Consider the following 14369-nt stretch of genomic DNA (forward strand, 5'->3'; position numbering starts at 1 on the left):
TAATACTTCTACTGCTGGTGTGATTACTAATACTAATATACTGTACTATAAATAATTCAAAGACGTGACTCTATAGCATGCCTTGAATTCAACACCTCAAGTTTCTATTTTGAATTCAGGAATTCAGAAGGATGTGTCCCTCCCAGGGGTGGGAACAATTAAGTGCCTTTATGGATCTCTTCCAGCACCGCCTGTGTGCAAGTCAGAATGTTGCCAAGCCCAATGTTTATTTTGACAAAGCAGTTACAGTAATGTCATTGGCCTTTTCACAATATTGTAAAAAAGGAAAGCTCCTCCTGTATTATCAAAGAGCTTTACATCCTTTATGACAGAAAATCAACTGTATTGCAAAACATTTTGATGCAGTACAAAGAAATCTGTCACATCTTGTCCCAAGACCTTCAAAAACACACAAAAAAGTTGTCATTTTGAAAGGTAATTTGATCTCTTATCTCTCCCTACTGATAGTGAAAAAAAAAATGTCTCATGGAAAAGCATCTTATTCATTACAATTGTTTCTTAGAAATCTGTTGATACAGTTCTCTGTATCTTGGTGAGTTTTCATGTTTTCATGCTTGATAGACACCAGTGACCAGATGTGTGCTGTGACCTTTGTTTGCGTTGTGGACCTTATAGTCTTAATGACTTTGCATCCTATACATTTCACAGGCATGGACAGTAATTACAGTAATTAAGAAAAATATTCAGTATTTTCAGTGTAATTTTGAAACCCCTTCTGTTCCCCCAGACTATACAGAATTCCTAAATCCTGTAGTGCTGTGAGAGACGGAGAGAGGACTTCTTTTTTTTGTTAGCCTCACTGAAGGGAATACTTAATCTTTTTTGAATAAATATTCACTTTGTAAAGTACTCATTGTAAGACTGAAAATTCAAAAAGCGTACAAAAGGAGTTACAAAAAATCTGGATTTTAAAGCAGTATTATTCAGAATTTTGTATAATATCCTGTTTGACACTAATCTATCCCTTGTTAATTCAGGGTAATTCTAGTGCTGTCAGTAATTGCTGTCTGCAAATTCAGCCTTCACAGTATTTTATTTTCAGATCTCTGTCAATTGGTTTCTTCTATCAGTAACATTTTTTGTTTTCATGAACATTGCTTTCAGTAAAGAAAGTATCTGGCATTTAATTTTAAAAGATATATAACATAATCCCTTTCTGGATTAAACACAAGAACTGATCTAAATTATTGGAGAGTTTAATGAATTGAAATAAGAATTATTTAATTTGCCTCAGACTATTAACAGATCAATTAACAAAGAGAATAAACTTGACACACTGGTGTACTGAATGAAATGAAGGATTCTGAAACACTGTACTGAGTGAGGACTAAGTAGTCTAAGTAATTAAGCTTTACCCCTCCCTATACAAGCAGAATACAACATTATGGTATGTCTTGGCTGACTCATTGAAGTGACATCATGCTGATATTTTGAACACTCCATCTTCATCAAAGGCTGTCCAGAAGATCAGTTTTGGGGTCAGAGCGCAGGGTCAGCCATGTATACAGCACCCCTGGAGCAGTTGGGGGTAAGGGCCTTGCTCAGGGGCCCAACGGAGTAGAATTCCTCTCAGCCACCTACAGAGCCACTACACCTCCCTGGCTACTTTTGTCCCTAAATACACAAATGCAAAAACCATGCACATACTCCATGAAACCGTGAAGACTCTTTAATCAATATATTCCAGATGTCATAGTGCTGAAATTAATTTCCCTCATATGGTAAATTTCTTGAAAGATAGCCTCTTTATGTTTTCCCGGGCTATTTCCCAGGCTTTTGAAAACAAACTTTCTGGGTTTTTCTGTCAAATTCTGCTACCATGAAAATTAATAAAAATTAATTTGTGTAGATTTGAATGTGGTGTGATATAGCGGCATTGCTATTGTTAACATTGCTGCCTGGTTTGAGGCCCTGACCTGTGATGCTATCTGTGTTGAGTTTGTGTGGGTTTTGTCATTCCAGTTACTCCGGTTTTCTCCTACAGTGCAAACATGCTGGTAGGTTAATTGACTTCTAGGAAAATTGGCCCTGGTGTGAATGTGTGCATGTCTGTTTTTTTTTTTTTAAATGCTATTATCAGTATTCAAAATTTAGATGGATTATGTCATATTGAGCCTAAAACAGTTATCCACCCCCATCGAATTTAGAAGTGTGGTCTGGGAGCAAGAAATCATAAAGATTTGTTCAAACAGTTTTGTCGCTTCTGTCAGTCATTCTGACTTACTGCACCCAAAACTGTGTTGCTGTGCCTTGCAATACCTTGTACCTGTTTGACACAGTATTGAGCTAAAAATAAAATTACCAACTTTCCAAGGTCTCTATAAAAGCTTGGAAAAAGAAGCTATTTTCAAATTTTGAGCTTAACACAAAACTCAGTCATGCGATTTGCTTTATGAGCTAGGTTACTGTAATCATACCTTTACATGAATATATATTACTAAAATACTTTTTATTGCATATGAAAATACAAAACAAAATAACAGTGTTATTCTTTAAAGACACTACGGTGGATGTGCAGATGCTTTTTCTAAATATTTAATATAGTTCCCTTTCTTATACTTGGCCAGTTTGATTGACATTTGGAAAATCTATGAAAATAAGTTACATGTATGCAAAATTTAATTACAGTGCTTCCTTATCACATTAAACCACTTAATGACCTTAGCGGTCATTAATATTGCTTTGGTCACCATCCTGTAATGCATTCTTTGGTAGTGATTTATTGACCTAACATTCATTACAACTTCCTGGCTTGAGAAATATTCACAGGGAACAGCTAATGAGAAATGAGTACAGGATTTCATTGCTACCTGGAGAGTATTTAAACAAAATAAAGCAGAGAAAAACTGACTCATTTACAAAAAAAAAAACAACTTACTTCACTGCAACATTACATGAAAAAAATGTTAAAGTTAATTTAATATTGTTTTATCTCCTTATTTAACCCCCTTACCTTAAATCAAATGTCCATGTAATAAGAAAATAAAACATTAACTTTGAGATGATGAAGTTATTAGCACTGTAAATGTGAAACAAAATACACAGCTACAGAAACATGAATAGATGCTTGAAGCGATAAACAATGATTTATAATAATGTTAAACTACAAGTTGGTTAGAGATACATGAGGAGATTGATACAGAATGGTCTCTCAACACTGTTAAGTTTTGTATTGTATTTAAAAACATGACCTTCAAGACGCTTAATTAATCCTTAAACAGAACTACTGTACTCAAAACAGATCCTTCTCTTCTATCTTGAGTGTCACAGGGAGACAGCTGACCAATGGAGGAGCTGAGGAGACAGACTCATTCCTGACATCCTCATGTACTGTATCTCTATCAACCAGACATGTGTCCTGTGACAACAGCTACGCAGAGCCCATACAATTCATTAAGCTAGTCCTTACCCCTTCCCCCCAAAGAATACTGAATAGGTCTTAATAACAATACACATCTGTAGGTACTGTCAAAAAAAGAATAAACGTGCTTAATACTATTAAAAACTGTTCACAGTGGCCATGTTGCTAATGTTTAGAGATCAAGTGTTTTTCTATTTCTAAAAGTGAATTCTGTGTGTCTGAATCAAAATTAATTACTCTAGCGCTACAAGCACGGTTATTCCTTAATCTACTTACAGTATCTATTCCATTAGCCTACTTACTGTATATATGTCTATTTTCAGATTTTGTCTCCATATTTTATCAGCGTTTATACAGTCTGTACATATGCATTACATGAAGCTAGTTCTCAAAATATGGTGAAGTCATTTTTTCTCTCACTTTTTTTCTCAGACAAAATACTTTCTTTCCCCAAGGGCCTTCACAGTTTTTACTGCTTCCATCTTAAAGGTCTGCGTCTAACATTTTTTTCCTTTACACCAGGTCTTCACTGAACACTGCACATGGCATTATTTAATGTGCTGAACATCTGTTTGTGCTACTTAAGCTAAAATATCCGCCTCCTCTTGCCACTCTGTTTCTAAACCTGAGCTACAAGCTTTGAACATCATCCTATGTCTTTAATGCTCCGATGAGTATTAGACGTTTTGATTAATAACCTTAAAAGAATTTCTGGTTATGCAGAAAGTTAATACAGCCCAGAGGAGGTGTTTAGCTATTTTAATTTCACTGTACATTGAAAACTAGATGCTGCATTCTCGTTTTCTTCATAATTTTAAAAGTTTAATGCATATTGCAGATTTAATATTATTTGGCTCCAATAATAGAGTCTTTTTCACTTCAGGAGAATTTCTGGGCAATATGGTTTTCTTTCGAGTAGCTCCTTGAGAAGCTCTAAGAATGAAGTGGGACCTTTTAAAGGGTGCCTGGAAAAAATATAGTTTTTGACTCTTCTATTTTGCTCTTAGCTATATTAATAGGAATGTCTCTCATTGTGTCAAGGCAAATAAATGCACTGCTATATACAGTGTCCAGGAAACATCAGTATTCACACCCTTTAAAACAAAATAATGTGTGAAGCATAAAACAGTGTGTCTTTGGTCATTAGCAAAACTAAGGTTTTCATTTTGTTTTTTTATTATTATTATTTTATTATTGATATACTTACCAGTACATGATGATTTCAATCATGAAATCATACTTTCTCCTGTAATGTTTGTTGCCCGAGCAAGAGCAAGAGCAAGTGTTTGGATCTTAGTTATCGTTAGGAGAACTACATGGCAGGTAAAGTTAGAGCCTATAATAGTGTCTGTTCATCTTCTCTAAACTTGAATGGCCTTGTCCAGTCAGTGATAGGATTGCCCTTCTGCACTCAAAGCTCTCTGAAGTAAAGCACCTGTGTAACCCATTCAAGTGTGAATGCTTGTGCCTTAAGGAAGGAAGTGATCATCTGGTCTCATGGTATGTTATACTTAGTCACTTCAGAAAACAGTTAATCTTTGGTAACATGACCTGACATTTCTCTTGCTTCAGAAAAATTCCATACAGCTTCTAAGTGAATTCCTGATACAGTCTTGTAATCTTGCAGTGTGAGAAGAAACCAATAAATGAATACATTGTTTTTTCTGCAATTTTCAGCTTGCTGTGAGAATTGCTGGGTATTAAATGCACTACAGACTAGACTACTTTGTTAAAGCACACTGTAGAGTGTTCTTAAACCAATTAAACAGGAGGCTGCTTTTAATTTCCTAGCACTATTCAGGGCAATTCTAGTTCTGAAATGAAACTGTTTCTTTTGTGAATTAAATGCTAGAAATACCAATACAAAAAGATTAAAATATTGAAGGACAAAAAACAGCATCACCCTTGAAACATACTCTTTTATAAATCTGTATTAAATCTGCTCCTGTAATTCTGTTCTTCTATTTCTCTAGTACAGCTTTTTCATTTCCTATAAATATCACTGCAAGGGCCGAACAGACTGGTTACTTCATTGAGGTGACAGAGTCTGCTGGCAGTCTGCCTGCTCCAGTACTCAAGGAGAACTCCACTGGTCAAACTTCTCTCACCCGTCTGTCAATGGGACAGGAAATCAAAAGACAGCTCCTCATGTACACCTTCAGCTGTTCCTCGCGCAATAGGATGGCTGCAGGACACATACAGTAGCTGTTTTTCTCACTGCTTTAATGTTTTACCTGTTTGATAAATCACATAATTTAGAAACATTTAGTCAACTGGATTCAGACTGGATCATAAATACTGTATAATTTAGTCTGAGCTATACAGAAACATGGAAAACCTGTACCTCTGTTGTCACAAGCATGGCCCAGGTAAAGGTGTGGTTTCAAAAAGATGTTGATTCTGGTGACAAAGGTATCAGTAAGTCAGTTTCTCTTCTTTTAACACTGAAGAGGATTTTTCTTTGTTGCCAGATCAAGGAAGGCCCTCTGGAGTTCAAATACACCAGAGTTTTCATTTCTTGATTAGGATTTCAGAGTTTTGCATAGAATCTTCATCTCTAGCAACAGTTTGTTTGCCAAATGCAAGAAGAGAAGTTCAGTGTGGGATGTTTTTTTCTTTGTCTGATGGAAAGCTTAATAAAATACAGGTACACTTCAAGCCCTTTTCTGATCCCCCTCTCCTATAGGTACATTAGAATTAATAGACCACAGAAAGCTTCCTGTCCCAGAAAACCTCCTTCTGCATTGCATGTATTGGAAAGTGTGCATCATTTGATGGGGTGCATGTTACACTGTTGATCACTAACAACAGTATTAACTTGAAAGCCATTTTAATGTAATAGCTTAGTAGTGTTTGGCATTACTGGGACAAGGACAGGAAATTCTCTGATCATTCTTTTAAGATTCTGAAAGGCCGTGTCCTTCTCGTTTCTTCTACAAGCTTTACGATTAGGATGAAATGGTAAACTGTGGTTCTGCAAGCCTGCAGGTAACCGGAACTTTATTGGGAGGTTTTACTGCTGGCTTTATCCTTGTTTGAGACGTTGGAGTGGATTATTTGGGTAATAGAAAAGGGGAAATGTCTTCTGAAGGAGAGTTTTGCCTTCAGGCTTCAGAAATAAACTGAGGCTGAATAGTTGCAATTCAGAAGTAAAGAAGGTACTGTTTGCAATGAAACAAACACTAGAGGGGCCTCTTTCTGTATCTTATCATAGTACAGGGACAGACAGCTTCATGAAATTTCACTAGAGTTTTGGTGCCTTGTAAGTAAGTTGCTAATTATTATCCTGTGAAGGAACATGTTGATTAAGGGTTGGAGTTGGCCATCCCTGCTGTAAAAGACCTACTGTATTTCAATGTTGAAATGTGAGGAATCGAGAGGGTCTAACTAGTCCGTATCTAATTAGATACTGACTTGTCTCCTTGTCTCCAGAGTGAGACACTGTATAAAACTGAGGTCCAATTTTTGGGGGCTCCAAAGCATCTGTAATCTCTGGAATAATAGGACATGATTATAAGGCATAGTATATTTGGCTGAGGACAGTGAGTGTTATGCACTATTCTCTGTTGTGTCTGCTTACATTCAGCATCTAAGTACGTTTCAGTCAGATACACGGTGGTTAGTCTAGTCCTGCCTGAAACTCAAAGAATTGCCTTCTGTCACAGAAACTGTGAGATGTTATTGGTTTGCAGTCCGTTGTGATTTTAGCTGGCCTGCATATATTGTGCAGTTTAAGAGTTAGGTGCAGTCTTTTCTGGTGCTCATAATCTCAACAAATACAGTAGGCTAGTTGACTGCTTTGACTGCAATTAATCTTTTGCATTTTATATGTAAAGAGTGCTGATACACAGTGCTGTATACTGTATGTAATATCAGGTGCATGCCTGGGATGGCTTATGTTTCCTGTGCTATATGGGGTTTGTGTTTAATTCTGCAGAATGGTTTTGATGGTTTTTAATATTTCCACATTCTCAATATATCATTTCTTAATTTTATTTGCGTGTGAACCATTATTAGTGAACGAGATCTTGTTAACATGCAACTTCTTTCAATCGAGGAAGTGAGGACATTTTTGCTGAGCCTCATGACATTACCATAATGTTGTGGTATGATGTTCAAGGCTGCAAACTTAGAAGACGAATATAATGATAAAGCCATTGAAGATTTTTAGATAAAATACCATGAATTGAATGTCATTACTGAATTTATGTCTTGTGCAGTGGCTGGGTGATTCTGTGTACAGCCTATCTTTTAAGGTAATATATAAAGAATGTAAGGAAAACATTCTATAGAATTTGTGCCAGTAAAAAGATAGCATCAATCAGTGCACACTATGTACAGAAAGATACAGGGCATGCATTAGCAAGTACTGTTTTAGTACATACATTGTCATAATACTAAAATATAGTACTTTTTATTAACTAGTAATAATCTGTTTTAAGTGATTTAGCTTTCATAGCTAATTATTTTCACAAGGAAAGCACAGATGTGTGAAATGCACACGCATTTGTAAAGGTCACGGATTAGGGATTTTACTCATTCCTATATGCAGCTGAGGATATAATCTTCTCTGTCCTGACAAGCGTCTACAATGGATCAATTGTGTCTCCATCTTTTCCATTTCAGATGTTGACGAATGTGCCACAGGGAACGGCGGCTGTGCGGATCAGTGCTGCAACACCATTGGCAGCTTCTACTGCAAGTGCCCCTTGGGCCAGCAGCTGGGGGAGGATGGGAAATCTTGCCAGGGTAAGAAAATAGGAATTAGCACTCAAAAGGCAGAGGAATTCTGTGTAAAGGGTAAAAAATATATATTTTTTCACTGTCCGGGGAAAGTGACACCCTGCCCCCTCCATCTCTTTTGCACAACTGTTGAAACAGCAGTGGAGATTTTTTTTTTGACACTCAAAATAAAAGCTATCATCTTTCCCAGACTCAGAAAACATGTCCAAACTATTGTTTCACCCAGAGGTCAGATGGGAATCTTTTTAGCTGTCTGAAAGCAGCAGTTAGACTTCAGACATATTGTTTTACTCTCAGGTAACTTAAGTAACACATTTCTAGTGAGGAGAAACAGTCTTTGTGTTTTAATCTTGCAGTAATACTGGCTATCGTGGAAAACCGAATATCCCTCAGGGTCAGTTAAACTTCACAGATGGGGTGTGTTTCCTGAGCTGTCTGTGGCCTTTCAAAGAACCGACCTCTCACCATTTCAGCTGTAGAGATTCACAGCTTCTTTGAGTCTATAGGGTCAATATTGTGTAACTGGATAATAACCATGAATCTATTTTCATGTCATTTGTGTTCTAGATGAACATATAACCAATTTTAAACAAGGAGGATTCAATACATTGTCCATTCTGTCTAAAGGTGACTTATTGTTAAATCTAATCTCTTATTATATCTACAGTGTATGTTTTCTTTCCACAATTAAATCTTTAGCTCACAGGTTAAATACTCAACAAACCAACAAGCAAGAAGTAAAACAAAGGTTTGAGATGATTTTGAGACTCACAGATTGTTGAAAGAAGACAATGCATATTAACAATTATTGTAGTTAGCTGATGTTTTGAAAGTTTTTATCTAAAGATTTAATAAAACTCAAAAGGTCTGAAATGTCTAAAATTCAACATTACTAGTGCAAAGAGGACATACAGTATGAGGCTGCCATCATTTTCCTCACAGAGGGACATATTTGCAGTTTTATATAGTGCATGAATTTGTACTAAGGTGGAATATAGTGTAAACTTGAAAATATAGGATAAATAGCTTTCAGATATGATCATTTATTTCTCTAGTTAAAACATATTTTTGCCAGATTTTAGCACAAAGACACTTGAAGTCTCTCACCTGACATCCATCAGATTAAAATTTGAGTCTATGAATCTTTAGTTTTTTTGTGCTTTTTGAGTGTGATTTAGACTGTGCGAGTCCCTTTTCCTGTTTTGGGAATTGCTGATGATGTTCCAAAGAAACAAAGTACTGATCTGGGGCTCAGGATTTGTTCTCTAAAGCCATTTGGTGCTGAGACAGCAGCATTTCATTATATGTGAAGAAAACAGGCACACTTTGAGTTGTTTACCATATGTGAGGAACTTCAGAATATTTTTGTCTCTGAAACATATTTTTACCCTCCAGTGATTAAGAAAGGGGATTCACATTCTCCTTGGTTTGTTATTTGTTGCTTAAGTAAATCTTTTATCAAAGCTGTTGGGTCATTTTTTAATGACCAACATTTATAAAATTATAAAATAGTTGCTGGGGCTGAAGGACTTATAGATGTATAGGTGGACACTGACCTACTTATGGTCTACACAACTATGGCACTCAGTGTTCTTTTGCAAGCCAAAGGGGACCAATTTGTGACAAGTTTTGTTGTAAGTGATGGTGATTTACCTGTGATAGGTGCCCTTGACCTTACATGAACAACCAACCAGTAACTATCCCATCTTAAATAGTTTCTCTGTGAACCTGAATGAAACATCGAGATAAATTTACTTCCTTTTATCGAAAGAGAATAGAATTCCACTACTGAAAGGAAACGCTTTGGAGAGACCTTACAAAATTAATTTAATAGCTATTTAGTTATCTATTTACATGCATGAAAAATTCCCCCATTTCTTCTTAATTTGCTATGAAACTTCATACTGCAAAAAAGTAATATTCAGCTCAAGTGATGGCAGTAATAAATGCTTGCTTGTAAATGGATACTACAGCATATTTATATTTGATTTTTTCAGCACTTTCATCTGTAAATTCTACTTATGCAGGAAGGATGTGCCCACTGTGTAAATACATCTTGAGTGATAATTCTGTAATGTATACAGAAATTATAAATGCTGCATTATACAGTACATGCATTATACAGTGTGTTAAATTTAAATGAGATGTTATTAGTAGAAGTGATTCCAGTATTAGTATAAGTGATGCACTTTTCTTGGAAACTTATAGAACATTATAGATTCACCATTGCAAATAGAGCTGTCATTGTGTCAGGACACTGGAGAAAAACCACCTGCTTTTTCAGCTTGTGACTTTCCTTCCTGCTGTAGATGTGAATGAGTGTGCTGTTCTGAATGGAGGCTGCCAGCAGACCTGTGTGAACATTCAGGGATCTTTCCTCTGTGAATGTGAGGAAGGATTCCGCCTGCACGCGGATGGGCGCACTTGCATCAGTAAGTCAATACAGAAGTGACAAGAATACCCTTTGTGAATTAGATATTTGTAGGCAAGCTTGACAGTGGTAGTTTCCGGTGAGTAGCAGACTCCCAGTTTACCTGTTGAAATAAGAAAGGTTCACATTATGTAAACATTTAACCCCCATCAGAAAAACAGGCCACCCACCTTATAAAACAACAATAATAAAATCAAACTTTGATTATTTAATAAAGTGTGATGCTGGAACATCGAGAGAACTTGTGCAGTATAAGATGTAGATTTGATCTCATCATGTATCAGTTCATTTGGGTATATTATTGTTCCTCTATTTCAGTTGGTAAGCCTCTAAAAATGCCCTGAATCTTTGAGAGATTAAACTGTTCCGTGTCCGGGTCTGGTAGAAGTTTGTACAGGACAGTCTGTAGAGGTGGTGACTTGTGAAGAAGTGTTTCTAGTTCTTGGAAATACTAAAATAAATATAAGTGTCCAGAGGGTGCTGGGATGTTATCACAGGTACTAGGGACAAGAACTAGGAAGCCACATGCCCAGTACATGGTTTGTCTCAAACATGTGCTTATGTAATGGGGTGTAACTTATATTCTGATATATAAAAATAAAATAATACAGTGAGCTTAATAGTAAGTACCTTGGCGCCTGCAGTGCTTCTGGCTAATTGAAAGTGTTGAAAGCTGAAATGATCTCTGTTAATTGTCTCTGCCATATTATTTTAGAAAATAGAGTTTCCAAAATCATAGCTCATGCTGAGCTGTCCTACACATCAGCTATAAATGCCATGAGCCACCATGTCTGCTTGAAATATAAAGGAAACTTCCCCATGTCTAAAAGACTGGGGGGGATTCTGTTGGAGCTTAAAGAAGTGCAGGCCACTAATTTGGCAGTCTGTTTAGCTCATCACTCTATGTGAATCGTATTTCTTTTTTACAGCTAAACAGTGCAATCAGGGCTTCAGTCAGCTGACTTTCCATATCAGCACTTCAGTAAATCAGCTTGGGTAACAAGCATGGAAAGGCCATCAGACCTGGAACTGGGGCAGTTTAAAAACTAAAAACATTTTATGAGCATCAGGTTTTCCAGAGTTTCCTTATCTCTCTGCTAAACTTTACATGACCAGTGAATGTAATCATTTGTAATGTTCAGCAACATTTGAGACTCCCTTCATCCCATTTCAATACTGATTAACATGTTGGAGCCATGGTTTGAAAGTCTGTTGTCTCTTGGATTAATGTACTGACTTTGTCTTTGACTTTCTGAGGATAGCAAATTACAAAATAATATGTAATAAACACAACATATAATACATTTAATGAACACATGTGGTTAAGGCACAGCAGATACAAGGTCATTAGCAGAGAGACACTAATTAAGTAAAGGTCATTGTGAAAAAAAAAGGTGTTGAGTCTAGATTTAAGTGTGCTCAGGGAAGGTGACTCTCCAGAATTCTTGGGAATAGAATTCCAGGTCTTTGGGGCACAGCAAGAAAAGCCCTTGTCATAATCAAGCTTGGCAGACATCTAGAACATCAGAGTATGACGAATGAAGGTTGCAAGATGGGGAGCAGTCAGATAGGTACTGAGGTGCCAAGCCTTGTTAAACCTTATAGGAGAGCATAAAGTTGACTCACAACCTGGAAGCCAGTGGAAGGACTCCAAGACAGACAGGCAAAAATTGATAGCTTGAATTCAAACTGGTCAGAATTCTGTCTGCCAAATTCTGACTAGGAGTTTGTTCAGTGTGGATTAAAATACCCCAGGGAGTAGGTCATTGCACTTGATCAAGAGTGTTGAAGCCCGGGTTCTTAAGCAAAAATGTGCTCACTGTTGCTCCTATCTGTGCTCCAATATATTTAACATGCATTAGAGGGAAAACATCACAATTCCAACATAACTGCTATGATTAGTCATTCGTCTCTATGAGGAGATACAGTACTTTAGGCATGTGAGAATCAGTCTTGCAACCCTCCTGGAAATAAAACTGTTGTTTTCTAGTGTACAGTTTGGTGCATTCAGCTATAATCTTTTGACTAGTCAAAACATGAAATGCCATCACATGCTCTGTGATCACATGCGTGTAAAGTCCTACTAATTACATTGTGTTGAGGTTAAAGACTAACTTTCTGTCATGTGCATGTTAAAAAAGTTAAGAATTTTGCCACAGATCTGACTGACACTCAGAGGTAAGACAAAACACTGTTAACAATGATGAAGAAACTTCTTGCCTAACCATGAATGTCTTTTTCTCTTCTTAATCTTTGCCTAGCTGTGAACTCCTGTGCAGTAAAAAATGGTGGCTGTGAGCACAAGTGTGTGGAGCTGGGCGATGACCACTACAGGTGTGAGTGCCCTCCAAATTACCAGCTGAAGAGAGACGGGAAACACTGTGAATGTACGTACTGTATATCGAACACGACAAGTACCAAAACATTCCTGTAGTGCCTGAACGTTTTCCATACTTTCTCCATGTCAAGCATCTTAATTTGGTTCGTTTTTTTAGTTTAACATCATTTAAAGTTCTTTTTTCAAACAGTATGCATACATGTGGCAGCTGCCTCACAGTGGTAGGGCCCTGGGTTCCATTCCTATGGTGCTATCTGTGTGGAGTGTGCATGTTCTCTCCATGTTCAAGAGGGTTTCCTTCCACAGTCCAAAAACATACTGGTGGGTGTTTCTGTCAGTGTGTGACCTGTGATGGACCGGAGTCCCATCCAAGGTGTATCCCACCTTTTGCTTGCTTCCCAGGATAACCTTCAGACCACTGTGGCCCTGAATTGTATAAGCAGTTATTGTAAGTGATGTGATGGTGTGATGGTATAAAGTGGACCACCAATATTTCAAGGACTTTCCCATTTGAAAAAATTCTTGGTCTGGACCGCTTTACAATCATTTAAGTAACTGGAACAGTAATATGCAGAAGTCTTTTCATGTTCCTTTACACAAGAATCAAGCTGGGGATGGAGAGTGGTTTAAAAGATTCTTGTGGTATTTTATGGGCATAATAGAATAAAAAGCAAACAAATGTGGGCCTTTTGTTTTCAGTTCACAGGCATGGTCAGAAAAAAAAAGGCTTAGGGAAGTTGCTTCAGGCACTATTTTATACTCAGTCCTATTGTTTTCCTTAATCTGATTGGTAAAGGATGCCTATACTGTAAATGAAGCATAAAGCAGCAATAAAACAACAGAAAACATTAATTGCATATTAGGGTGTTGGAAAGTTCTAAGGAGTTTCAGTGTTGCATGATAGAGAAGAAATAGAGACATTAGACAGAAAGTGGGGGTTAGTCAAGGGCCTCCGGGTAATATATCCTGAAGAGATCATTCTTCCAGAAGATAGCAAGTGTCTCCGCAGGTTTAAGCAATCTCCATCAGTTGTTTTACAGTGCCTTCAACAAATGTGACTTCCCTGGAGTCCTGCTTCATAGAGTGAGAGACAAAAACCAGCATTTTATGGCTGTGTCTGCATCTGTAGCCTGGAAACCTGAAATAGGCCAGCTTTCTCTCAGAATACGGGTGTAGCAGGTCAGCTGTCACATGACATATGGAAACTGAACAAAGAAAAAAATGCAGTGCCTTGCAAAAGTATTCACAACCTTAAAGTTTTATTATTTATGACCCCATACATTTGTACATGTAATGGTATCGTGTTTCTTAAATAAGTGAATTCCTGAAAATGCTTGCAGGACCGTGTGCTTGGTAAACTGTCAGTCAGGAAATTTCAAAGCATTTTTTTCTAAACTTTTGTGACACTAATTACATTTCAGGAGCTAAACACAACAGGGCAACGAAGCTGTCTGAGGAATAGTGTATTCAAATGC

The 14369-nt window shown here is 37.1% G+C and overlaps 1 protein-coding gene across 1 annotated transcript in view; it reads left to right on the forward strand.

The window, feature by feature from the left end:
- The window catches only part of egfem1 (EGF-like and EMI domain containing 1), a 96108-nt gene that overhangs the window by 45601 nt on the left and 36138 nt on the right, over positions 1-14369 (forward strand). Inside the window, exons 5-7 of the mRNA XM_088610704.1 lie at positions 8009-8131; positions 10435-10557; positions 12818-12943. Coding sequence (XP_088466830.1) covers positions 8009-8131; positions 10435-10557; positions 12818-12943 — 372 coding nt within the window. The remainder of the gene's footprint in view (positions 1-8008; positions 8132-10434; positions 10558-12817; positions 12944-14369) is intronic.

The sequence above is a fragment of the Lepisosteus platostomus genome, chromosome 2, assembly GCF_059453375.1.
Source record: "Lepisosteus platostomus isolate fLepPlt1 chromosome 2, fLepPlt1.hap1, whole genome shotgun sequence".
Lineage (NCBI taxonomy): Eukaryota > Metazoa > Chordata > Actinopteri > Semionotiformes > Lepisosteidae > Lepisosteus > Lepisosteus platostomus.